This window comes from Manihot esculenta, chromosome 17 (assembly GCF_001659605.2).
Source record: "Manihot esculenta cultivar AM560-2 chromosome 17, M.esculenta_v8, whole genome shotgun sequence".
Lineage (NCBI taxonomy): Eukaryota > Viridiplantae > Streptophyta > Magnoliopsida > Malpighiales > Euphorbiaceae > Manihot > Manihot esculenta.
In genome coordinates this window covers 16,661,506-16,689,259 of record NC_035177.2, presented here as the reverse complement: position 1 = coordinate 16,689,259, position 27,754 = coordinate 16,661,506, and the positions used below count along the sequence as shown (strand labels likewise).

The 27,754-nt window shown below is 40.9% G+C and overlaps 2 protein-coding genes and 1 pseudogene across 2 annotated transcripts; all 3 read right to left on the bottom strand.

The window, feature by feature from the left end:
* Window positions 1-22,026, bottom strand: LOC110604863 (annotated as a pseudogene).
* A 468-nt stretch (window positions 22,027-22,494) lies between these two features.
* Window positions 22,495-24,872, bottom strand: LOC110604862 (protein DOUBLE-STRAND BREAK FORMATION). The gene is made up of 4 exons (XM_021743163.1): window positions 24,867-24,872; window positions 24,682-24,825; window positions 23,830-23,941; window positions 22,495-23,064 (listed from the first exon to the last, which is right to left on the bottom strand). The coding sequence occupies exons 1-4, from the start codon at window positions 24,870-24,872 to the stop codon at window positions 22,871-22,873; spliced, it is 456 nt and encodes a 151-aa protein (XP_021598855.1). The 3' UTR covers window positions 22,495-22,870.
* Window positions 24,806-25,760, bottom strand: LOC110605096. The gene is made up of 2 exons (XM_021743407.2): window positions 25,262-25,760; window positions 24,806-25,165 (listed from the first exon to the last, which is right to left on the bottom strand). The coding sequence occupies exons 1-2, from the start codon at window positions 25,561-25,563 to the stop codon at window positions 24,952-24,954; spliced, it is 516 nt and encodes a 171-aa protein (XP_021599099.1). The 5' UTR covers window positions 25,564-25,760; the 3' UTR covers window positions 24,806-24,951.
* Window positions 25,761-27,754: the final 1,994 nt, after the last annotated feature.

Here is a 27,754-nt window from a genome sequence, read left to right as displayed (position 1 = left end):
TTACCTCTTAAACTCTGCAAGAACCGGGTATATGTTGTTAAAAGCAGCGTAGGTATCTTCGCTCTTCTTGGATCCAATGATCACAATCTTCCCAGAAGCAAAGATAAGCAAAACCACCGTTGGATTGTTCATGTGATAGATAAGCCCAGCGAACATCACAAGAGGCTACAATATTCTGAATCTTGAAGTCCATAAACTTGACAGCAAACCCTAGCTTCTGTATAATTCTTGCGTACTTCTTGGCCGCAAGTTTAGATAGGAGTTCAGTTTTTGCACCAGTGCAGACCACTTTCTCGGAGGCAAAAATTAAACATCAGGAGTTTTAACCAATATCGTTTGGTTAAAACGAAATAAGAGAAAAAATAGGTTAGAAAACTAAAAAGTCTTATTTAAATTTCTCAAAAATTGAAAAAGTGGGTTTCTAATAGTCAAGGTAGACTATTTATAATAGAAACAAAAACATAATAAGCAAAATTATGAAAATATCCAAACTATCCAAAAAAATAATTAAAATGCAAAATTAACCCTCTAAACGATGGAATTTCCATATCAAACTTTGTGACAAACCTGCGGCTCTCGTCACACTTTTGAAAGTCGTGCATCTCGAAATGCTCTTTTCGAAAAGCTAACGTGGGTCTCTATTGGACGTCAGTACCAAAAGTTAGGTCTGGTCTAAGTCTGCCGTATAGTCCAAGGCTAGTTGCTCCATGTCATTCCCTTCCACTTGTAAAGAACTCGACCTCGAGTTGTCATCAGTAGGATAGTATTGAAATAGATTTGTCACATTAAACGTCTTGGAAATTTTCATCTTATATGGGAGGTCAAGAACATAGGCATTGTCATTGATCTTCTGAATGATCCATAATGGATCAATTTTCTTGGCATCAAGCTTTTTCTATCCTCCACCTCGCTCCTTGCGTAAATAAACCATAACTTGGTCACCGACATTGAAGGACTTGAAACGCCTATGTTTATCAGCTGTAGCTTTATATTTGTCATTGGCTTCTGTAAGGCATTGTTGTACCTGTTTAAAAACATCCGCGTGTTGCTTTGTCAAGTTGCTTGCTACAACACTGTTGTGAGAACCTATGGGAAGGGCAATAAGATTAATTGTATACGCTGGGACTTTTCTGTACACAACAGCAAATGGTGACATCCTTGTGAAGCTGTGGACAGCACTACTGTAAGCAAATTCTGCTTGGGCAAGAGCAAGATCCCAAGCAGTTTTCTTATTACTACAGATGCAACGCAGAAGATTGCCAAGCGTGTGGTTCACCACTTCAGTTTGTCCATCAGTTTGGGGATGGGCAGCATTGCTGTATCGAAGTTCAGTTCCAAAACGTTTCCATAAAATCACCCAGAAATGAGCTAGAAACTTCACATCTCTGTCAGAAGTAGTGGTCTTAGGGACGCCATGTAAGGGAACAATCTCTTGGAAAAACAGTTTTGCCACATGAGAAGCATCATTAGTTTTCTTGCAAGGAATGAAATGCGCCATGTTGGAGAACCTGACAACAATAACAACAACAAAAATGGAATCAGATCCACGTTGAGTATGTGGAAGACCAAGAACAAAATCCATAGACAAGTCCTTCCAAGGATGTGCTGGAATAGGTAGTAGAGTGTATAAGCCTGTATTCTGCGAATGTTCCTTCTGAACTTGACAAACTGGGCACTTTTGGACCATCCGACCTGTATCCCTTTTTAATTGTGGCCAGTAAAAACGCTCCTCCAACCCATCAATAGTCTTGTCACGCCCCAAATGACCACTCAAACCTCCTCCATGGACCTCTCAAATCAGCTTTTTCCGCAAAGAAGATCGAGGGATGCATAACCTGTTCTCCTTAAAAAAAGGCCATCATATACCAAGAACCCATCAACAGGCTGGTGAGTTTGGACTCTAGCCCATATATCAGCAAAGTCATCATCTGTAGCATATAAATCCTTTAAGAATTCAAAACCCACAACCTCCTGATTAACTGTAATCAATAGAGCAGCCCTCCTACTCAAAGCATCCGCCACCTTATTACTATGGCCAGCCTTATGTTTGATGCCATAATGAAAGGCTCCAAAGTAAGCTACCCATCAAGCATGCATCTTATTCACATGTTTTTTAGTTTTAAAATGGATCAAAGATTGACGATCTGTGTGAATAATAAATTCTCGCACCATCAAATACTGCTTCCAAGTTTTAAAAGCCCGGAATACTGCATATAGCTCTTGCTCATAAGTAGACCACTTCTTTCTAGCTTCATTCAGTTTCTCATTAAAGAAGGCAATAGGCCTTTTAGACTGTGACAACACTCCACCAATCCCAACTCCACAAGCATCATATTCAACCTCAAACAGTTGATCAAAATCGGGTAAAGCAAGAATAGGGGCAGAAGTAAGTTTATCTTTAATCTCTCCAAAGCTCTTGTTGGCAGCTTCAGTCCATGCAAATTTCTGCACTCTCTCTTTCTTCAAGCAATTTGTGATAGGGGCTGTAATACCCGGCTAGAATCCGGCACCGGAATTCCTGTCGTCCGGTGGAATCCGGGGTGTCGGAATTCTATAGGAGGGTAGGATTTATGTTTTCCTACAGTGTTATGATGTATGTTAAGGGTGTTAGTTAAATGGATTTGAGTTGGGTTGAGGTTGGAAGAGAAAAGTCTATGGAGACTTTTGCCAAGTTCGGCCGCCGAAGGTAAGTTCGGCCGCCGAAAGTGCCCAATGTTCGGCTTCCGCAGTTCAGGTTCGGCCCCCGAATGTTGCATGGTTTTGCATGCGATTCGGCAGCCGAAGCTGAGTTGCTCAGCCAGCTCTTGTGCAATCCTTAGTCAACATTTTGGACAGGTGTTGGCTCCAAACCCTGTCCAGAAGATTGGCCACGTCTCCCATGCTTTATTTGCAAGCCCAGCTCATGCAGAGTGTGTGTTGGTTTTCAAAAGATTTTGAAGGTTTTGAAGTGAAAAAGCTTAGGTTAGAGTGTTTATGAGTTTGAAGAGAAGTTGATCCATTTTCTTTGTTCAGATCGTTCATCTTCGTGTTTACAGGAGGTAAGTAAAGATCTTGAACATGTTTTACTGTTTTACAGAAGTTTTATGAAAGTTTGGGTAGTGATGCATGCTTAGGTGACAAAGGGTGTTTTTTTGATGGTTTAGCTTGTAAGCATGATTATGTGTTATGTTTGCTGTGTTTGTTGGGGTTTTTAGGTAGTTTTGGACCCCTTTGTACATATACATGAGTATATGTGTGTTGAGGAGTTGAAGTGTGCATGTTTTGAGAGATTGAAAGGATGGAGGAGCTTGTTTGCCGTCGGGGCTGAGTTCTGGATGAACTCACGTTCGGCAGCCGAAGGTTCATTCGGCCGCCGAACCTCTTGCATGGTGGCTTAGGCTGCCACAGCTTGCCCCCGCGAGTTTTGCATGTTCGGCTCTGTTTAGGGGATTCGGCCGCCGAAGGTTAGAGACTTTCGTCTCTGGAATGCCTTTTGGCCCCCGAAACTTGCCCCCGAAAGGGTTCGGCCGCCGAAGCTTGAGATTCGGCCGCCGAAGGTGCTTGAGTTTCGTCTCTGGAGACGACTTTCGGCCGCCGAACCTGCCGCCGAAAGTGTTCTGTCCAGCTTTCCTTTGCATGCTTTGCATGAGGTTTAGAGTGAGTTGAAGGGGAGTCTTGGGAAGTTTAATAGAGTTGGTCAGCAGTTAGTTTGGTCCCTCATTTGAGTTTATCTGTACCTATACAGACCAGAGGAACCAGAGAGAGCAGCAGTGAGTACTGCCCAGCGTTTTCAGAGCCTGCAGAGTCAGTCAGTCCAGTTAGCCAAAGGTGAGTGGAACTAAACTTAACTCTTTTAACTTGCACAATGGAATGTTTTAGCATATCCCATGCATCATGAGTTTGCCATAGGTTGATTACATTAGTATTCACGAATATGTTGCATTGCATCGTTATTTGTTGATGTGGGTAAATGCTGAATGATCCCATAGTCGCAGACAGGAAGTCCAGGAGCCTTTGACTACGCCCTGGCAGGTATAGCAAGTCCAGGAGCCTTTGACTACGCCCTGGTAGGTATAGCAAAGTCCAGGAGCCTTTGACTACGCCCTGGCAATGGTAAGTACAGAGGTGTTATATACACATATACATATATGACAGGAAGACCAGGTGCTCGATTCTACGCCCTGGCACAGAGTTACTGGGACTATGTGGTGACAGGTTTACTCTTGATGTGGTTTGTTTGTGTTATGACGCATTCCATGAGATCATGTTTTACTAAGATGTTTTACTGTTCTACTCACTGGGCTATAGAGCTCATCCCACTCCCTTAACCCCCATTTTGCAGGTTCAGTGTACAGTGTACAGGGACAGTCCAGCAGGGTACAGAAAGAGTAAAGAGATTTGTAATAGCTTAGAGTGGACATATAATATTAAAGAGCTGTAATAGTTGTGTCTAAAGTTAGAAATGTACTTGACTTAGTGCTGTAGGTGTTGTACATGATCTGGATATGTATATATGTTTTACTGTATGTGAAAAACCAGGCTTAACAGGTATGAGTTAACCCATCTAGAGCAAGCTCTAGTCAGGGGGACAGAGTACAGAGTACAGAGTACAGAGTACAGAGATAGTGCATGCACAGGTTAATCCTTGGTACAGAGAAAAGAATTTTTATTTTTCACAGAAAATGTATGATCATGTATGAGTTTTACAGGTACACAGAGAGTATAGCAGGCTTGCTACGGGTTCTGGCGGCCTTAAGCCGACCTGAATCCTAGCGCCGGTGACGGTCCATTTTGGGGTCGTTACAGATTGGTATCAGAGCCCTAGGTTCACATGATCGGACCTATAGAGACAGTGTCGGGCTCATAGAGAGTGGTCAAGCACAATAGGAAATCATGTCCACTAGGATAGGGTTTTGAGTCCTATCTGTGATATACCATGAGTTATGCATGTGTTTTATTGATGTTTATGTGCTAAAGTGCTATCTTATATGTTGTGTTTCCAGAGAGTAAAGATGAGAGGAACTCGTCGATCACCTCGATTGACTGGAGTCCCACCAGAGAGTGAGAGACCAGCTGCTCGTCCTCCTGCATTGTCGAGGGCAAGGTCTCAGAGATCTAGCAGGGAAGGTACGTCAATAGACCCTAGAAGGTCTGTAGACAAGAGCAGAAGAGGAACAGTTAGGGGAGAAAGATCAGAGGAAAGGAGGGAAGCTATGGAGATTGATCAGTCTAGAGATGACAGCATGGGTATAGGCAGATTTGAGGAAGGTATGGGAGAGTCGCAGGGAGGTGCGCAGACCTCAGGTTTTGGCTATCCAGAGTATCCGATGGGAGGTATGTCGGAGTACTCTAGTTTTGTGCCATATCCTTCTTATATGCCATATATGCCTTATCCTCCGTACTATCCACCATATCCTATGTATCCATCTTCCCCTACCCATCCAAGTGCAGCGCACCCAGAGCCAAATGAACCAGTACCACCACCAGAACCAGTAGCCCCTGTTGACAGACATCAACCTAGCTCATCTGGAGATAAAGTGCAAATGACGGAGTACTTGAAATTGGATGCTCCTAAATACAACACGGGAGATGATCCATTTGATTACCTCAGAGCAGTTAGGATGATAACCAGTGAATTGGGAGCAGATGATAGGAGAGCCATTGAGATGGCAGGTTTCACATTAAAATGTAAGAAAGCCAGAGAATGGTTCAAGAATTATGTGGAGCCCAGAATGGACAGCATGTCATGGGGAGAGTTCGCCAATGAGTTTGCCGGGTGGGCTTTTCCTGATAGTTCCAGGGAGATGAAAGTAATAGAGTTTGACCAGTTGAGACAGACAGATGAGATGAGTGTTGATGAATTCACAGATAAGTTCCTGGATTTGCTTCAGTACGTGGGTCAAGCCTATGAGACTGATCAGAAGAAGGCAAGGAGATATACTATGAGATTGCATCCTAGGTATGCTTCCTTGATTCTTCCAGCCGAAAAGGAGAGTTTCCACACTATAGTGGACGCAGCCAGGAAAATGGAAGCTAGTGCCAATATTCAGAAACAGTCAAAGGCACAGGCTTCGGGTTCTAAGGCCCCCAGTGGAGGCACTTCATCAGGCAGCAAGAGATGGGATAGAGCAAAAGGAACAAAGAATAAGTTCTGGAGTAAAGTAAAGTCAGGTCTGGGAATAGGTAGTGGCTCAAGCTCTGGCACAGCTCCAGTCTGCAGAAGATGCGGAAAACCACATGGAGGAGTTTGTCAGTTGGGATCTACAGCTTGTTTTTGCTGTGGACAGGAAGGGCATATTGCTCGGAATTGTCCTCAGGTGACATTTGCACCATCCCAACAGATGAGTTCAGGCAGTGTGGTACAGCCAGTTGTTCAGCCAGCAGCTCCAGTCATGCCTCAGAGTAGTGGCAGAGGTAGAGGGAGAGGGGCAACCTCTACTTCAGCAGCAGGTTCCCGAGGTGGAAATCCGGTAGCCCCAGCACGGATTTTCACTGTGACACAGGAGGAGGCTAACACGTCGAACACAGTGGTGTCAGGTAATCTCATCATTGGGTGTTCAGATGTGTATGCTTTGATGGACCCCGGTGCTTCTCATTCCTTTATTGCATCGAGAGCCATAGAGAGATTGGGTTTGATCAGTTCTGAGTTAGAGTATCCTCTCTGGGTCAATGGACCTAAATGTGACCCATCAGTGGCAGTGTCAGTCTGTCGTTTCAGTCCAGTGTTCATAGAGGGTAGATGCCTTCTAGCTGACCTTGTGGTTCTAGACTTGACAGATTTTGATGTCATTCTAGGGATGGATTGGTTATCTGCATATAGTGCTACTTTGGACTGTAGAGAGAAGCTAGTGAGTCTCAGAGACCAGGATGGGTCAGAGTGTGTCTTCAGAGGAGACAGGAGAGGTACACCCAGAGGTATGATTTCAGCCCTTCAGGCTCGTCGTTTGCTTAGGAGGGGTTGTCAGGGGTTTCTAGCTCATGTGAGAGAGCTAGACAGTCAGGTTCGGGAACCAGCCACAGTACCAGTAGTTCGAGAGTTTCTCGATGTGTTCCCAGACGATTTACCAGGACTCCCACCTGATAGGGAGATAGGGTTTGAAATTGAATTGCTGCCAGGTACCAGACCTATCTCTATTCCTCCCTACAGGATGGCACCAACAGAGTTAAAAGAGTTGAAAGAACAGTTGCAGGACTTGGTAGATAAGGGTTTCATCCGCCCTAGTACCTCACCTTGGGGTGCTCCAGTGCTCTTTGTCAGAAAGAAGGATGGATCCCTCAGACTTTGTATCGACTACAGACAGTTGAACAAGGTCACTATCAAGAATAGATATCTGCTACCTCGGATTGATGATCTCTTTGACCAGCTAGCTGGAGCAGGTTGTTTTTCGAAAATAGATCTGAGATCCGGGTATCATCAGTTGAGAGTCAGAGAGGCAGATGTGCCTACGACAGCTTTCAGGACTAGATATGGGCATTATGAGTTCTTAGTGATGCCGTTCGGGTTGACTAACGCCCCTGCAGCATTCATGGATCTCATGAACAGAGTTTTCAGTGAGTTTCTGGATCACTTTGTCATTGTTTTCATCGATGATATTTTAGTGTATTCCAGAGATGCAGAGGAGCATGCCCAGCATCTGAGGATAGTTCTGCAAACACTGAGAGAGCATGGATTGTATGCCAAGTTCTCGAAGTGTGAGTTTTGGTTGAGGAGCATTGCCTTCTTGGGACACGTGGTATCAGCAGAAGGTATTGAGGTAGACCCCAAGAAGATAGAGGCTGTAGCTAACTGGCCCAGACCCACGACAGTGACTGAGATTAAAAGCTTTCTGGGACTGGCAGGTTACTACAAGAGGTTCGTTCAGAACTTCTCAAAGATAGCGGCTCCTATGACCAAATTGACTCAGAAGAACCAGAAGTTTGTCTGGTCAGACCAATGTGAAGAGAGCTTTGAAGAGCACAAAAAGAGATTGACAACAGCACCAGTGCTAGCTCTGCCTGTGAGTAATAAGGATTTCACAGTGTTCTGTGATGCATCTCGAGTGGGATTGGGCTGTGTTTTGATGCAGAGTGATAGGGTGATAGCTTATGCTTCTAGACAGTTAAAGAAGCACGAGTTGAATTACCCTACCCATGACCTAGAGATGGCAGTAGTTATCTTTGCACTTAAGATGTGGCGGCATTACCTCTACGGGGTGAAATGCGAGATCGTCACTGATCACAAGAGTTTACAGTACATCTTAAGTCAGAGAGAGCTGAATTTGAGGCAGAGGAGATGGGTAGAATTGCTCAGTGATTATGATTGTAAGATCCAGTATCATCCGGGTAAGGCGAATGTTGTGGCAGACGCCCTTAGCCGGAAGTCACTAGGCAGTTTATCCCATATAGCAGCAGAGCGGAGACCAGTTGTAATGGAGCTTTACACGCTCTTAGAAGAGGGGTTACAGTTAGAGTTGTCTGGTACAGGTGCGTTGATAGCACAGATGAGAGTGACACCTGTGTTTTTGGAGCATATAGCTCAGAGACAGCATGAGGACCCTGCGTTGATGAAGATTGCCAGGACTGTTCAGTCAGGCAACAGTGCAGAGTTTAGATTTGATAGCAAAGGGATCCTCCGTTATGGGAGTCGACTTTGTGTACCAGATAGGAGCAGTGTGAAGGAAGACATTATGAGGGAAGCTCATAATGCAAGATATAGTGTTCACCCAGGAGCCACCAAGATTTATCAGGATCTGAAAAGGGTCTATTGGTGGCCAGCCATGAAGAAAGAAGTGGCGCAGTTTGTGACAGCTTGTGCAGTTTGCCAGAGGGTGAAACTAGAGCATCAGAAACTAGCAGGAATGCTTAACCCATTGCCGATTCCAGAGTGGAAATGGGAGAATATAGCCATGGATTTTGTAGTGGGTTTACCAGCAACGTCCAACAAGATAGACTCTATATGGGTGATTGTGGATAGACTCACAAAATCTGCTCATTTTCTTCCAGTTCGGAGTACCTATTCTGTGGATAAGTTGGCACAGGTCTATCTGGATGAGATAGTGAGATTACATGGTGTTCCTGTGTCGATAGTTTCAGATAGAGGACCTCAGTTTACCTCTAGATTTTGGCGAAGTCTGCAGAGTGCGATGGGCACGAGATTAGAGTTTAGCACTGCTTTCCACCCACAGACTGATGGACAGTCAGAGAGGACCATCCAGACCATCGAGGATATGCTTCGACTGTGTGTGTTAGACTTTGGCGGTTCTTGGCGGCAGCATCTACCTTTGGTGGAGTTTGCCTACAATAACAGCCATCATGCTAGCATTGGGATGGCTCCTTATGAAGCTTTGTATGGGAGGAAGTGCAGATCCCCTGTTTGTTGGGAAGATATAGGAGAGAAGGCTCTTGCAGCGCCAGAGTTAGTAGAGATTACTAGTCGAGTAGTGCCCGTGATCAGAGATAGAATCAGGACAGCTCAGAGTAGACAGAAAAGTTTGCAGACGTTCGCAGAAAACAGTTAGAGTTTCAGGAGGGTAATTGGGTATTGCTAAAAGTGTCTCCAATGAAAGGAGTGGTTCGTTTTGGGAAGAAGGGTAAGTTAGCTCCACGATACATTGGACCCTTTGAGATTTTGCAAAGGATCGGAAATGTGTAGTATAAGCTGGATTTACCTGCTTCTATGGAGAGAATTCACCCGGTATTTCATGTTTCTATGCTACGGCAGTTTGTGTCAGATCCGAATCAGGTTCTGAGTGAGCCTGAGGTGGAGATGCAGACAGATCTCACCTATATAGAGCAGCCAGTGCGGATTCTGGACACGCAGATCAGACAGCTAAGAAACAAGGGGATTCCGATGGTGAAAGTTCTATGGAACCACCATAACCTAGAAGAGTGCACCTGGGAGACGCGGGAGTCTATGCTCCAGCAGTATCCATATTTGTTTTGAGGTTAGTTTCCTCCGGTTTATGTGTTATTTGTTTTAGAAACATTCGAGGACGAATGTTTTTAATGGGGGGAGAATGTAATACCCAGCTAGAATCCGGCACCGGAATTCCTGTCGTCCGGTGGAATCCGGGGTGTCGAAATTCTATAGGAGGGTAGGATTTATGTTTTCCTACAGTGTTATGATGTATGTTAAGGGTTTTAGTTAAATGGATTTGAGTTGGGTTGAGGTTGGAAGAGAAAAGTCTATGGAGAATTTTGCCAAGTTCGGCCGCCGAAGGTAAGTTCGGCCGCCGAAAGTGCCCAATGTTTGGCTTCCGCAGTTCAGGTTCGGCCCCCGAATGTTGCATGGTTTTGCATGCGATTCGGCAGCCGAAGCTGAGTTGCTCAACCAGCTCTTGTGCAATCCTTAGTCAGCATTTTGGACAGGTGTTGGCTCCAAACCCTGTCCAGAAGATTGGCCACGTCTCCCATGCTTTATTTGCAAGCCCAGCTCATGCAGAGTGTGTGTTGGTTTTCAAAAGTTTTTGAAGGTTTTGAAGTGAAAAAGCTTAGGTTAGAGTGTTTATGAGTTTGAAGAGAAGTTGATCCATTTTCTTTGTTCAGATCGTTCATCTTCGTGTTTACAGGAGGAAGTAAAGATCTTGAACATGTTTTACTGTTTTACAGAAGTTTTATGAAGGTTTGGGTAGTGATGCATGCTTAGGTGACAAAGGGTGTTTTTTTGATGGTTTAGCTTGTAAGCATGATTATGTGTTATGTTTGCTGTGTTTGTTGGGGTTTTTAAGTAGTTTTGGACCCCTTTGTACATATACATGAGTATATGTGTGTTGAGGAGTTGAAGTGTGCATGTTTTGAGAGATTGAAAGGATGGAGGAGCTTGTTTGCCGTCGGGGCTGAGTTATGGATGAACTCAGGTTCGGCAGCCGAAGGTTCATTCGGCCGCCGAACCTCTTGCATGGTGGCTTAGGCTGCCACAGCTTGCCCCCGCGAGTTTTGCATGTTCGGCTCTGTTTGGGGGATTCGGCCGCCGAATGTGCCGCCGAAGGTTAGAGACTTTCGTCTCTGGAATGCCTTTTGGCCCTCGAAACTTGCCCCCGAAAGGGTTCGGCCGCCGAAGCTTGAGATTCGGCCGCCGAAGGTGCTTGAGTTTCGTCTCTGGAGACGACTTTCGGCCGCCGAACCTGCCGCCGAAAGTGTTCTGTCCAGCTTTCCTTTGCATGCTTTGCATGAGGTTTAGAGTGAGTTGAAGGGGAGTCTTGGGAAGTTTAATAGAGTTGGTCAGCAGTTAGTTTGGTCCCTCATTTGAGTTTATCTGTACCTATATAGACCAGAGGAACCAGAGAGAGCAGCAGTGAGTACTGCCCAGCGTTTTCAGAGCCTGCAGAGTCAGTCAGTCCAGTTAGCCAGAGGTGAGTGGAACTAAACTTAACTCTTTTAACTTGCACAATGGAATGTTTTAGCATATCCCATGCATCATGAGTTTGCCATAGGTTGATTACATTAGTATTCACGAATATGTTGCATTGCATCGTTATTTGTTGATGTGGGTAAATGCTGAATGATCCCATAGTCGCAGACAAGAAGTCCATGAGCCTTTGACTACGCCCTGGCAGGTATAGCAAGTCCAGGAGCCTTTGACTACGCCCTGGCAATGGTAAGTACAGAGGTGTTATATACACATATACATATATGACAGGAAGACCAGGTGCTCGATTCTACGCCCTGGCACAGAGTTACTGGGACTATGTGGTGACAGGTTTACTATTGATGTGGTTTGTCTGTGTTATGACGCATTCCATGAGATCATGTTTTACTGAGATGTTTTACTGTTCTACTCACTGGGCTATAGAGCTCATCCCACTCCCTTAACCCCAGTTTTGCAGGTTCAGTGTACAGTGTACAGGGACAGTCCAGCAGGGTACAGAAAGAGTAAAGAGATTTGTAATAGCTTAGAGTGGACATGTAATATTAAAGAGCTGTAATAGTTGTGTCTAAAGTTAGAAATGTGCTTGACTTAGTGCTGTAGGTGTTGTACATGATCTGGATATGTATATATGTTTTACTGTATGTGAAAAATCAGGCTTAACAAGTATGAGTTAACCCATCTAGAGCAAGCTCTAGTCAGGGGGACAGAGTACAGAGTACAGAGTACAGAGTACAGAGTACAGAGTACAGAGATAGTGCATGCACAGGTTAAGCCTTGGTACAGAGAAAAGAATTTTTATTTTTCACAGAAAATGTATGATCATGTATGAGTTTTACAGGTACACAGAGAGTATAGCAGGCTTGCTACGGGTTCTGGCGGCCTTAAGCCGACCTGAATCCTAGCGCCGGTGACGGTCCATTTTGGGGTCGGTACAGGGGCAACGATGCTGCTGAAATTTTTAATAAACCATCGATAGAAAGTAGCTAGGCCATGAAAACTGCGAACTTTAGAAATAGTTTTGGGGATAGGCTAATTCTGTATTGCTTCTACCTTCTTCTCATCAACATGTATCCCTTCTGCACTAACAACGAAGCCCAGGAACAGAACGCGCCCCATCATATAAATGCACTTCTTAATATTAATAACCAGCTCACTTTCTTGCAAGGCTGTCATGACTTGACGGAGATGTTGTAGATGTTTTTCTTCACTTCGACTAAAAATCAAGATGTCATCACAATAAACAACTACAAATTTACATAAGAAAGGACACAAAACCTGGTTCATGAGTCGTGTAAAAGTGTTAGGTGCATTCGTTAAACCAAAGGGTATAACCAGCCACTCATACAAGCCTTCCTTAGTCTTGAAGGCAGTCTTCCATTCATCTCCCTCCTTGATCCGAACTTGGTGATAGCCACTTTTAAGGTCGATTTTAGAAAAGACTTTAGACCCGGATAGATGATCCAGCATGTCATCCAATCGTGGAATAGGAAATCGATATTGAACTGTAATTTTGTTGATAGCCCTGCTATCCACGCACATTCTCTAAGTCCCATCTTTCTTTGGAACTAATAGGGCAGGTACTCCGCAGGGGCTAATGCTCTCCCGAATATGCCCCTTCTTCAGTAATTCTTCAATCTGTTCTTGGAGAATTTCACTCTTGTAGTAAAGACAGATATAAAGCTATATGAAAAGGATTTAAAGAACTGTAATATATTGGACTTGGAAGCATACACTTCTTATTTACTGATGAATATTTATAGGAAAAGAACTACTTAACCACTGCTGCAAATAATCTGGAAAAAATCTAAACTAATCTCCTATAATTAAGCAACAAGTAAATCATGCTTAAAGATTTGTTAAAAAAACTAAATCTGTAAAGACTTAGTCAAATACTAAAGGCAAATTATTAACAATCACCCCCTTGCCTTAGTATTTGCATACACCTAACTTATTCCTCAACTCTTGGAATCTTGCTTTAGTCATCTTTGGTTAAGATATCTGCAATTTGTTCCTCTGTTCTGCAAAACACTAGCTTGATTTCACCATCTTTCTGCTTTTCCCTCAAGTGATAGAGCTTGATATTAAAGTACTTAGTTTTTCCATGAAAGACAGGATCCTTTGAGATTGCAATGGCAGCTTGGTTGTCAACAAAAATCTCTGTTGGATCATTTTGCTTTATCTGCAAGTCTTGAAGTATTTTTCGGATCTAAATTGCTTGATTCACAATTGCATTTGCTGCAATAAACTCTGCTTCTGCTGTGCTTTGAGCAACAACCTCTTGCTTTCTTGAACTCCATGAGAAAACACCTGAGCCAAAACTGAAACAAAAACCAGTTGTACTTCTCATATCATCAGTAGAACCTACCCAATCACTATCAGAAAAACCTTGGAGCTGAAAATTTTTAAGACCATAATATTTGATGCCATAATCTATTGTACCCTTCAAATATCTTAAAATACACTTAGCAGCTACAAAATGAACTTTACTGGCACAATTTATAAACCTTGATAGCAAATTGACGGCAAAGGTTATGTCCGGTCTTGCGGCTATGAGATACATCAAGCAACCAATCAAACTCCTGTACAGCCCTTCATCCACCTTTTCAGCTCCATCTTCTTTACTGAACTTCTCCATCAAATTCACTGGTATGCTAATTTCTTTGCAATCTTTCATGTGAAACTTCTTAAGAATTTCCTTTGCAAACTTCTGCTGACATATGAAGACTTCATGAGCATTTTGTTTCACCTCTAGACCCAAAAAATAAGACAATAAACTAAGATCTGTCATCTCAAAAGCTTTGAACATATCAGCTTTAAATTCATTCACCAATTTTTCATCGCTTCCCGTAACAAGCAAATCGTCAACATAAATAGACACTACAATTATGTTAGCATCAGATTTCTTCACATATAATGTGGCTTCACTTGGACTTTTTGCAAATCCAATACTTTGAAGATAAATATCAACTCTGCTATACCAGGCCCTGGGAGCCTGTTTAAGGCCATACAAAGCCTTCTTCAGTTTGTAAACTTTCTCCTCCTTTCCCTTGACTAGAAATCCCTCAGGCTATTCAACATAGATTTCTTCTTGAAGGAAACCATTTAAAAAAGCCGACTTAACATCCAACTGATAAAGTTTCCAACCTTTTTGTGCAGATAAAGCTAACAACATCCTTATAGTCTCCAAACGTGCAACCGGAGCAAAAGTTTCTGAAAAATATACTCCGAAGACTTGATTGTACCCTTTCACAACTAATCTGGCTTTATGTTTGTTTACAGAACCGTCAGCATTGAGTTTGGTCCTATAAACCCATTTCACACCAATGATCTTTCTATTTTGAGGTCTGTCCACCAATTCCCAGGTGTCATTCTTCTCGATCATTCATAGTTCATCTTTCATGGAATCTATCCATTTGTCATCCTTCATTGCTTCATTGAATTCTGCAGGCTCAAAAACAACAATATTACTCCTTGCATAGACATCAGACAATAATCTTGTGCCACGAACAGGAACATCATCTATCTTGTCATCAAGTTCTTGAGAGAATTCTAGAAATTCTCTTTCTATTGTCTCCTCCCAAATCCATTGCTTGTCCTCCATGAATTTGACATCATAACTTACAATAATTTTTCCATTTTGAGATTGGAGAATTCTGTAAGCTTTAGAAGTGCTGCTGTATCCGATAATGTACCGGGTTCTGCCTTCTTATCAAGTTTATCTCTCTTCACCTGTGGTACATAAGAAAAACATAGGCAACCAAAAATTTTTAGATTTTGTAAATCTGGCTTATAACCAAACCAGGCCTCAAATGGTGTTTTGCCTTCAATAGCTCTAGTCGGGAGCCTATTCAACAAGAAAACTGCAGTACTTGAAGCTTCTGCCCAAAGATTTTTTGGCAACCCTTTTTCATGCAGCATGCATCTTGCCATCTCCATGATGCTCCGGTTCTTTCTCTCACTTACGCCATTCTACTAGGGAGCGTAAGGAGTTGTGAGTTGGTGCTCAATACCTGCATCCTCACAAAATTTGTCAAAAATTGCATTCTTGTACTCTGTTCCATTGTCAGACCTTATTGTTCGTATTATGCAATCACTTTGATTTTCCACCTAATTTTTAAACTTCTAGAACATACTAGCAACCTCAGCTTTGGATTTGAAGAAGTAAATCCAATAAAATCTTGTGTAATCATCAATAAATATAATATAATACTGATTACCATTTAAAGATGATGTTTTCTGAGGTCCTCCAACATCTGAATGCACCAGCTGTAGCTTGTGTGACGCTTTCCATACGATTCGAGGAAATGGTTTCCCAACCTGCTTTCCATATTGACAAGCCACACAATTAGCTAGCTCTTCCTCGAGTAGTGGGACACTCTTCATAAAGTCATTTTTCTGCATATATAGTAATCCAGCATGATGAAAGTGTCCCAACCTTTTGTGCCACAATTATGCATTGCTGAGGTGACATACAAGTGCTACTTGTCCATTTTCCAGCAAAGTCAGAGCAAAACTCTTAGACTTCATCATGACCTTAAACACATTTCTGCCCATTGCATCCTTAATAAAGCATTGCTCATCCTCAAAAAAAACTTTGTAGCCTTTTTCAAGAAGCTGTCCAACACTCAACAAATTTTGGTCAATATCAAGCACATACAAAACGTCAGAGATATGTTTTAAACCTGTCAAACTCTCAATTTCCACTATGCCTTTTCCTTTGATGGAATAAGATGGCCATTTCCAATCCTCACTTTAGAGATAAAAAGTCTTATTGATCTCCATGAAGTGAATTGGATCATTGGTCATGTAATTGGTGCAGCCGCTATCTATCAACCAAGAATCACTTGAGTTGTTCTTAACTGCAAAACACATCGCCATAAAGAGTTGTTCATCATTTTCTTCTATATGTGCTTTTGATACTTCAGACTGTTGGGATTTGCACACTTCTTCATATGTCCTATGATTCTGCACTTAATGTCAGGCCTCCACTAACACTTCTTTGGATGGTGATTCGACTTTTTGCAGTGTGTACAAGGTGAACTAGCACCTTTGTTGACATTGCTGAACTTGCTGCTATTATATTTTTCCATAATCTCTTGTCTTTGCCTCTTGAACTTTCTAACTTGGCCTTCAAAGCATCCTCCACATTTTCTTCTTTTCTCATTATCCTTCTTTACTCCTGAGCCTGCAAAGCATTAACCAACTCTGCCAAGGATATGCTTGACAGATCCTTAGACTCCTTGAGCGAAGACATTTTTTACTCATATTTCTCAGGAAGAGTGATAAGAATTTTTTCAATAATTATGTTATCAGAGAAATCCTTACCCAGCAGCCTTACTTTGTTGACAATGCCCAGCAACTTGTCCGAATAATCCTTAATTGTTTTCGACTCCTTCATTTTTACCATCTCAAATTCTCTAATCAAGTTGAGAATTTGCATGCTCTTAGTTCTTTCATTACCTTGATACTCCTTTTTGAGATAATCCCATATGGCTTTGACTGAATTCAGATTCATGATCCTGATAAAAATTGTATTTGAAACGGCAGAGTAAAGACAAGCTATGGATTTTGACTTCCTTGTCTTTCTCTCCTTGTGATTTTTTATCTATGCCACCGTTGGATTTGCAGGCAATGGTTGAACAACGTAGTCTTCTTCTACAGCCTCCCAAAGATCCATAGCATCAAGATAGACCGTCTTTCTAACAGCTTGATAATTTTGGCCATCAAAAACTGGTGGAGCAGCATGATGGCTAAAAGCTGATTGTGTATCACTCTCCATTCTCATAGATCCCTCAAGATATTAAGCTCTGATACCACTTTGTAGTAAAGACAGATATAAAGCTATATGAAAAGGAGTTAAAGAACTGGAATATATTGGAATTGGAAGCACACACTTCTTATTTACTGATGAATATTTATAGGAAAAAAAACTACTTAACCATTGTTGCAAATAATCTGAAAAAAATCTAAACTAATCTCCTATAATTAAGCAACAAGTAAATCATGCTTAAAGATTTGTTAAAAAAAACTAAATCTGTAAAGACTTAGTCAAATACTAAAGGCAAATTACTAACAACTCTCCTTTGGACTCATCTTGTAATGAGGCAGATTCGGTAATTTTGATCCAGGAATGAGATCAATCTAATATTGGATAACCCGCAGAGGTGGAAGCTTGGATGATTCCTCCACTATCTTAGGAAACTCCTTCAACAATTCTTTGATAGGTGGTGGTAAAGATGGTACATCCTCCATTGTACCTTTTGCTCTCACCAATAAAGCCAGTGTGCCTCCAGATTTCTCAACTGCGCCTGATAGCCTCTACACTCCAATGGAAATAGTAACAACATTCTTCCCTTCCACTTTAGAATGTTTCGCAGAACCGGAAGGTAAGATAGTAATCTTCTTTTGATTCCACGTGAATATGTATGAATTCTCATTCTCCTTATGCAAGCATCAACATCGAATTTCCAAGAGCGACCTAGCAAAATTCCATAACAATCCATACCCATAACATCACAATTAACAGGTTTAGTATAAGATTTATCGATCGAGATAGGCATGCTGCAGATTCTGTTGACCTCAATTGTCGGACCTTCCTTAATGCATCCGACTTTGTATGGCGAAGGGTGCGGCTATCTAGACAACTGCAATTTCTCCACCAATTGTTTAGCTATCAGATTCTCACAATTGCAGCTATCTATAATTAGCCTGCAAATTGCCTCTCCTACTCAACACTTTGCCTGAAAAATCTTTCTCCTTTGCGTCTCATCCTCCTGTTTTGTTGAGCATAAGATTTTCTTTACTACATAGGTGAGCTCTCCATCTTCAGAACCAGCAATAGATCCGTCATCGTCATCCACTTCCTTGTCAGTTTCGGCCACCTGCTCAACTATATTAACCTATCGGCGATCAGTGTTAATTCCTCTACGTTCTGGATAATTATTTGATCGATGACCAGGTTACTTGCAGCGGTAACATATGTCTCCTATTGGCTTCTGATAAGGATTGGTTCTGCCTCCTTTATCTGCTGTAGTGGTAACTGCCTTTCCCTTGTTGTCTCTCATTTCTTCCATGGTATTATGAGGATTACCAGAATTTACAACCTTAGAAGGCTGCCCACTGTAATTGCCTTTATATTGTTGCGTCCCTGTCGAACCAAAATTTCTGTAATTGAAATTCTGGTTGTACTGCTATCGTGGTTGCCAATCATCACGCTCTTCTACCCTTTTTGCCATCTCAATAGCGTCTGCCAAGGTGAAAATCGCAGCTACTCCCATCATACAATGAATTTCGTGATTCAGGCCCCTCTAATAATGAGCAACCTGTTGGGCTTCGTTCTCACAGTTTTCATACCTCGCCTGCAACCTCAAAAACTCATCGGTATATTCATCCACCCTTCGGTTCCCCTGTACACAGTCATGATGCCAGTTATACAAAACCTGAACATGATCTCTAGGTAAGAACCGTTGTTCAAACATCTACTTCATCAACACCCAGTTTCATATGGGTTCCAGCCTCCTCCGATGGCGTTCGTTTTGAATCAAATTCCACCAGGCTACTGCACCCCCTTTTAGCTTATAGACCACAGTCAGAACCTTGCGATCCTCTTCCACATTCATAACTTCGAAAAAACGTTCAACCTTCGCCAGCCAATCAAGAACAAATTCCACATCCAGCGAACCATAAAAGTTTTGAAGGTCTATCTTGATCTTGTAACCTTCTTGATAATTCTGATGGGGATTTGCAGGCACAGGATTGGCGACTGGCTGGGGGTGTGCGACGGCAACGGGTTGGTGGAGTCCCTGCTACAGGGTTAGCTGTCCGATCATCTCCCTCAATTCTGCCAAAGATGCCTCAATTGCAGCAAGTTGCGCCTCTTGGTTGTAACGACCCCAAAAAGGACCGTCACCGGCGCTAGGATTCAGGTCGGCTTAAGGCCGCCAGAACCCGTAGCAAGCCTGCTATACTCTCTGTGTACCTGTAAAACTCATACATGATCATACATATTATGTGAAAATAAAACTCTTTGCTGAACCAAGGCTTAACCTGTGCATGCACTATCTCTGTTGTACTCTGTACTCATGTACTCTGTACTCTGTATCCCTGCCTAGAGCTTGCTCTAGATGGGTTAACTCATACCTGTTAAGCCTGGTTTTCACATACAGGAAAACATACATACATATACAGATCATGTACAAAACATACATCACTAGGTCACTAGGTCAAGCAACAACTATTATATCTCTTTAAATTACATGTCCACTCTAAGCTATTACAGATCTCTTTACTCTTCCTGTACTCTGCTGGACTGTCCCTGTACACTGTACACTGAACCTGCAAAACTGGGGTTAAGGGAGTGGGATGAGCTCTATAGCCCAGTGAGTAGAATAGTAGAACATCTCAGTAAAATATGATCTCATGGAATGCACCATATCACAGACAAGCCACATCACGAGTAAACCTGTCACCACATAGTCCCAGTAACTCTGTGCCAGGGCGTAGAATCGAGCACCTGGTCTTCCTGTCATATATGTATATGTGTATATAACACCTGTAAACTTACCATTGCCAGGGCGTAGTCAAAGGCTCCTGGACTTTGCTATATACCTGCCAGGGCGTAGTCAAAGGCTCCTGGTCTTTGCTATACGTGCCAGGGCGTAGTCAAAGGCTCCTGGTCTTCCTGTCTGTGACTATTGGATCATTCAGCATTTACTCACATCATCAAATAACAATGCAATGCAACATATTCGTGAGTACTAATGCAATCAACCTATGGCATAAACATGATGCATGAGACATGCTAAAAGCAGTTTGTGATTCAATTAAAAGTCATAAGTTTAGTTCCACTCACCTCTGGCTATCTGGACTGACTGACTCTGCAGGTTCTGAAACTCTGGAGCAGTACTCACTGCTGCTCTCTCTGGTTCCTCTGGTCTGTACCTATACAGATGGACGCAAATGAGGGACCAAACTACTGTCTCAATACCTCTATTAAACTACCCAAGAATCCCCTGAAACTCACTTAACTAGCCATGCAAAGCATGCAAAAGAAAAGCTGGACAGAACACTTTCGGCGGCAGGTTCGGCGGCCGAATGTCCTCTCCAGAGACGAAACTCAAGCACCTTCGGCGGCACCTTCGGCGGCCGAAACCCCAAACAGAGCCGAACATGCAAAACACTCAGGGGCAAGCTGTGGCAGCCTAAGCCACCACGCAAGAGGTTCGGCGGCCGAATGAACCTTCGGCTGCCGAACCTGAGTTCATCCAGAACTCAGTTTCAACGGCAAACCATCTCCTTCTTTCCTTTACCTTCTCAAACCATGCAAACGTCACCTCTTCACCTTACATATACTCATGTATATGCTCACAGGGGTCCAAGACTAGCTAATAACCCCAAACAACAAATCAAACATAACACATACACATGTATCCATGCATAACTCATCAAAACTATCATGAATAACCTAAGCATGCATCTCCTTCCACAAATCCCCCTAAAACCTTCAGAAAACATATGCACATGTTCAAGTGCATCACTTACCTCCTGTAGCAAGAAGCTAAACACTCTGAACAAGGGAAAAACGGATCACCTCTTCTCACACTCTCAAACTCTCTCAAACTCACTTTTTGCTTCAAACCCTGCAAAACTTAGTGAATGAGCAAACTCCTGCATGAGCTGCTCAAAACACTTGCAGATGAGTCATAGAAGACGTGGCTAATTCATGGCAAGAATCTGAAGCCAACATCTGTCAAAACATATGACTCAGCTCACGAGCCACTCAGCTTCGGCTGCCCATTCACATGCACGCGCATGCAACCTTCGGGGGCCGAACTTCCCTTCGGAAGCCAAACACTTTCGGCGGCCGAACTTACTTTCGGCGGCCGAACTTGGCTCAACTGCCTTAGGTCATTTCAACTCAAAACTCACTTCCCTTAACCTTAAAACATTTAACCACATCATAACACATAGAAACCATAACTCCTACCCTTATATAGAATCCCAACACCCCGGAGTCCACCAAACAACAGGAATTCCGGTGCCGGATTCTAGCCGGGTATTACATTGGTTATCTACCATGGTCGAACTTTGCTCTGATACCAATATGATAAACGACTATTTAGACTCCGTCAGGAGTTTTAACCAATATTGTTTGGCTCTAAGAAAAAAGATAGGTTAGAAGACTAAAAAGTTTTATTGAAATTTCTCAAAAATTGAAAAAGTGGGTTTCTAATAGTCAAGGTAGGCTATTTATAATAGAAACAAAACCCTAATAAGCAAAATTACGAAAATACCTAAACTATCCAAAAAAATAATTAAAATGCAAAATTGACCCTCTAAACGATGGAATTTTCATATCAAACTTCGTGACAAGCCTATGCCCCTTGTCACACTTTTGAAAGTCGTGCGTCTCGAAATTTTCTTTCCGAAAAGTTATCGTGGGTCTTTATCGAACGTCGGCAGCAAAAGTTAGATCCGATCCAAGTTTGCCGTATAGTCCAAGACTAGTTGCTTCATGTCAAATTAAGGCAGTGGTTTTGGGGTCTCTGATTCTCATAATCACAGCGGAGAAACGCTTTGGGTTGTATCCGAGTACGAAGTGCTATGTTCTTAATATCCAATTTACAGTCCAAGTTTACCGTTGATACGATGTTCTGCAGAGTAAGAACTATACCTGAAGAGTTAGAGTCCTTTTCAGCCATCTCCTTTAGGTTCTTCTATGTCGAGAGATTAATTTTCTCTTCTTTTATATTAGCAGGAGGAGATTGAACGATCAGAGAATGAGTATGGAATTAGCTACAAGGCCAATCCTGTATATTTATATATGTGTATGCACAGCCGAAGTTAGGACTCCATATCCCAGTAGGACTTGGACCAGAGAATTTCCTTTATTGTTTCGGAGTTCTGATGGTAATGCACTACAATATCGAAATCTCTTTCTTTCCATAACAATCAAAACCATATTTGAAAATGCCCAACAGGAATTGAGTTGAACAAATTGCGATCATTTAACAATTTCAACTTTCTTTCACCAATCAAATTAATGTTTCTTATTTTAATCGAATAAATCATCATTTTATATATAAAATTAAACAGAGAAGTGCTTAATGGCCCTGCTAAAATATGAGTTTTCGCATTAAAGATTCCTACTATACTAGAATGACCAAGGAGGAATAATAATTGCAATCAAGTTCTCTCCAAGATGGGCTCAGGTTATCACTAGGAATTTATTTCATTACATTCATATGATCAAGCAAATGCTCCAGTAATGCTAATTATCTTTATCAGACCTTGGCATGGCTAGTCTAAATCAAAGGAAGCATGATATACGCAAAACGGGACATCAATGACTACCATATTCTTCCATGTCAAACACTGCTCTTAATTGGGTGGCCGTTCCTGACCAAATTATGCAAAACAATAATTCACAATTTTATTACAGCTAACCTGATCAATGTGGTGAGCGAATCCAAGCATACATTCTTTTGGTTAAAGAGAATTAGCTCATTCATTTATGAGTAGCATAGCGTCATCCACATGATCGTTTCAGGGGGCAGTGAACTTAAAAATTTCTGGTACACGCGTACGTTGGGATTCAAGCAATTGTCGTACATTTCGCTTCTTGATTCCATTTCGGAACAGAGAGCTAGCCATACATTGCGCTTCTTTACTAATTGGAGAAGATATGTTGCTCTTCTCAATTGTTTTCCTTTTCAAGTATTCTGTTGCCAGAGCCTGGACTGCAATGGACAAAATAATTGCAATACTAACTTGAAGAAGCATGTAATCCATTTCCCCATTTAAAAGAGTTCAGGGTGAAGCATATTTATTAAACATTGAAAAGGACTTGAAAGAACAAAAATGACAAACAGTCCTTCCAGCAGGCAGTAAATGATATGCAACATATGCAGATATAGATTTTTGAAAATATTCCATTAATATCTAGATAAAGTTATGTAGTATGGCCCCCTTTTTCCGTAAATGAGCTTTGAAGTGTGAAGTTATCTGCTTGTAATCATTATCATTCATCAACGTCAATTTTGTTTTTCATTGCATCCATTATTTCTCTTTCCAAGATAACTTCATTTCATTGACCTTACATGAAAACCCAATACATGAAGATGAATTTTAAACTTTAACCTCCTAAGCAACAACTAACCACAGTATGTTTCAATTGGTTCAATATTACCATTTCTTGTTAGATAACATTTTATGATGCTATACTTTCTCATTTATATTAAATGTAGAATTTTGTTGACACGTTCGAACTATAACTCTGTCCCATTATTGATGGAGCAAACGCATGTAGAATATAGAATAACTAATTATGAATCAACACCAAACTATGATAACAAGGACTGCGATAAATTGTATGACATGGCATTTTTTTATGCTTTTATTTCAAAAGCCTGCAGGATATGCTTTCGCAGCACATATGGCCATCCCACATGCAAATGCATTATGAAGCGAATCTTGAGAATTTTAACATCATAAAGAAGACATACCAGAACCAGAAGCTGCGCATATGACAGCATGGTCCCTGAGTCTTTTTATTCTTTTGTTTCCGGAGAATTCACCATCATCCTTTTTAATGTGCAACAAAGCGTTTTCACATGCCTGCACAAATGAAATTCATAACCACTGTGCAGATTTGAAGAATTCACAACTATTAAACTAGTGTGATTTTAATTTAGAAGATATAACAAGAGTTAAACTACTGTAAAAGCATAGAATCAGACAAAAAAAAAAAAAACATATATAGCGAGAGGAAATGTAAATTATATCTCTAAAATTAAATAGCTAAGCCAACTTGACCTAATAACAGTCGAGGAATCAAGCATCAATGAACAAACAAAATTTTACGATTATCTAAAGAATAATGTTTGATTACTCCCATGTTCAAGAAGCTAAGATTTTAGCTTCAGAGCCTAAGTTATCCTTAGAGATTATAACAAAAAATCCCCTTCTACCATTGATTCTAGTGATTGGACTAAATAATAGAAGATAACCTTCGTCTATACTTGACATTTTGGAATTCCAAGTTCTAACAATTGGATGACCTCATCACCCTAGGTAGCAAAGTGCAAGTCCCGGGTTAATTGGAGGTAAACACAATGGAAGTTTCTGAATAAGTTGTTAACTCTGGAATTGTTTAAACTGCACATCAACTAACTATTTTAGCAGGTTATAATCCCCAAGAGACCTTAACTTTCAACATCATAAGTGAAAGAAAACTAAAGCACTATGACCATCTCAAGTATAATCTCACAAAAGAACATAATTCTCTATGTACCCTTATGTAAATTTAACCAGCAAAACAGTTCTAATAATTAAATATAAAAGAAGAAAAAAAAAACCTGTCTAGCAATAGGATAAAAGCCATTATCAAGCAAGCGCTCAGCGAAATTTAGCCATTCCATACATGAAACTTGTAGAAATTGGCAATCTGAAGACTTGACTTCCCGCAAAAGCAAAGACTCGTATTTCAGCGCCAAACAACCCTAGAATGCCAACACAAACCATTAAGCATGGATTATATTGCATACATCTGAATTTAGAGACAACAGGGAGGAAAAATCATGATCTTCATTGCAGTTGAAACTAAGAAAGATTCTAAGTAGAGGAATTTATGCCTCAATATCCCCCAAGAGAGCAAAAGTATGAACAAAAAATTCCAGAATCCAAAGCTTCTGTTGAACAGTTTTCTCTTTAATATCACGCATAACAGAGAGAAATTCGGATCTCATGAACTCTGTCAATCTTGATCGTGTTCCCATTAACGACTTCACATCTTTGCATACCAAAAGCGATTCAAGAATATGCAGTGTTTGATCACTGAATCTGTCAAAAAAGTTAAAATAACAATCAATTAATAATGAATTGAAGAATTTAAAAGTTGAAATTGAAACTTGAGGTGGTGACTTGGGAAAAAATTACCTTCCTCTTTGAACCTCTCGTCGGAATGTCTCGATCTCGGGCTCAAATGTGTTCTTTATAGCCTCAGCATGATCACCATTAATTGCCGTAAGCTCCTGAGAGTACACGGTAAGATTCTCTACATCCGTCCTTACGTGAAAAAGTTCAGCTCTCAAAACATCAGCCGACGCCACCTCCCCGTCTATTTGAAACGATCTCTTGTAGTTCTCCAACACCTGATCATCCCTATCGACCTTCACATCAGCCGCATTCGCAGAAAAATGTCGAGCGAAAGGGAGCTCTAATTCCATATAAGGATACATTGTACATGAGTTTGTTGTGGTTGTTTGGCTGATGAGAGTTGGACGTTTTCTGTTCAATTTTGGAGGGAAAGTTAAAAAGTTTGTGCTTCTATCCTGTCCGTCTGGTCTGGCCCCTTAGTACACGGTTAGTCCACGGTAAATAGTTGGATTTAACAATCAGAATCGACTCACTTTCAAATTTGATGGATCCAATTTACTATAACTCGCGGTCCAATAAAAATACTCCAAAGCCATCGTCTTCTTCTTCTCCGGAGGGAAACAGATCAAAGGCTCTGTTATTAAAAAAAAAAATCTCTTTTAATACAAATTTTCTCATCTTCAATCATCAATTCATAACCTTCCAAAATCCTTATCTAAATTCTTAATTCAACAAATACTCTAATCTTAATTCTAATAATTTCTAACAGACGCATCAATATTTGGATATTAATTTTATCTCCTTTATTTTAATTATTATGATTTTTTTTTCATAGCTTAAATAATAATTTTTATAATTTGAGAGTTGAAAGAATACGAGTTTTAAATATGCATTTTATATTCTATATTTTTATTTTAGAATATTTTTTTATTCTTTATATTTTTTTTTTTATTTTAGAGGAGAATCAATAAATACTAGGGGTGTTTGGTATATATATATCTCTATATATATATAATATTTTTATTATTTAAAAAATAAATAATGATAAATTTATATTTTTTTAGTAAATAAAATCTTTTTATTTTAATCACAACATTATTTATCATTATTACATTCAATCATGTCCTTTTTATCAATTATTTTATTTTCCTTGTAATAAATAAAGAATTTTGAAAAATATTTTTTAAATTATATTTTACATATTTTAATTTTTATTAATAAATATTAAAGTAACAAAATAATATTTTTAATTTAATTTTAACAATATTAAAAAAATTTTTTTTTACTCTTAAAAATTATGTACATGATTTTTAATGTTACTCATAATTTTCAATATTAGTTAAGTATTGATATGGTCGAAATAGATCTGTACTGCGATTAGTCAATTTTGCAAGAAAGAAAATGTGATGTGGTTGGTAACTAGCAGCCACTCTGACGTTCAAGTCAGTAAACTGAAGAATAGGGCGAGTGTAAGGAATTATTTAGAACTCAAGAATAGTTGTGTAAGAATTGTGTTCCTTTGTCTTTATGATCATTAGTTTTATATTCTAAGAAAATGGAGTTAATTATAGTATTTCTTAAAAATCCGATGTAATACCCAGCTAGACTCCGGTGTCAGAATTCCAATCTTCCGACGGAATCCCCATTGGAATCCGGAATCCCGAAGCTGGAATCTCCTTAGGAAGGGTAAAATAAGATTTTTATAAAATGAATTTTGAAAATTTTAAGGTTTTGAGTTAAAAAGAAAAGAAAAGAGTTTTGAAGAGGAACCCCAGGTTCGGCCGCCGAACCTTCAAGTTCAGCCACCGAAGGTAGTGCCGTCACAGGACCTTCTCTTTTGGCCCTCGAAGGTGGTTTATCCAGCCACCTATAAGAGGCCTTTAGCCCGAAAATGAGAGAACTTTCTCTCCATTTCCGGGCAGAGGTGAGTCCTTACCCTCCCTTTTATGGTTTTGTTATTTTTCCTTGAAATCTCTTAGGAAATTCACGAGTTTCCTTTTGTTTTTGAAAATTTGAGCTTGAATCCAAGTTTTTAAATCTTGGAGACCTCTGGAGACCGTCTTACCTCATCTTCAAGTTGGGGTTGCTATCACCCTTAGATCTCCAAGAGGTAAGCCTATATCTTTATTTTTAGTATGTTTTAAATAAGTTTTAAGAAGGGGTTAAGGGTTAATAATGCATGAAATGGTTAGATATAAAGTTATAGGGTTTGAGTTGGGTTATTAATGAATGTTTGCTCTTGTGTTGTTTTTGTTGTTACTTGTTGGGGATTAGGCTAGTTTTTATACCCCTTATGCTTGATGAGTGAGTATGCATGTGTTTGAGTTGTTGGGTGTGAGGATTGGAGTGTTTTGGTGGCTGTGTACATAGGGCAGAATCGGGTTTTGCCTTGCTGGAGAACCCAGGTTCGGCCGCCGAAGCAAGGTTCAACCGCCAAACCTGCTTGTGGAGGCAGCCTTTTGGCCGCCTAACCTGTCCCCGAAAGCATGGACTTTCGGATCTGTGAAGGGGTTTAGGCCGCCGAACCTGCCCCCGAAAGTCCCTGACTTTTGG

Excerpts from the sequence above, each read along its gene's own strand:
- LOC110605096 (XM_021743407.2), bottom strand. The coding sequence starts at position 25,563 with ATGTATCCTTATATGGAATTAGAGCTCCCTTTCGCTCGACATTTTTCT. Across the intron at positions 25,166-25,261 it reads CGAGAGGTTCAAAGAGGAAG|ATTCAGTGATCAAACACTGC; the intron begins GTAATTTTTTCC and ends CTTTTTTGACAG.
- LOC110604862 (XM_021743163.1), bottom strand. Across the intron at positions 23,942-24,681 it reads TTTATCCTATTGCTAGACAG|GCATGTGAAAACGCTTTGTT; the intron begins GTTTTTTTTTTC and ends TCATTTGTGCAG. Across the intron at positions 23,065-23,829 it reads ATGCGCAGCTTCTGGTTCTG|TCCAGGCTCTGGCAACAGAA; the intron begins GTATGTCTTCTT and ends TGTCCATTGCAG.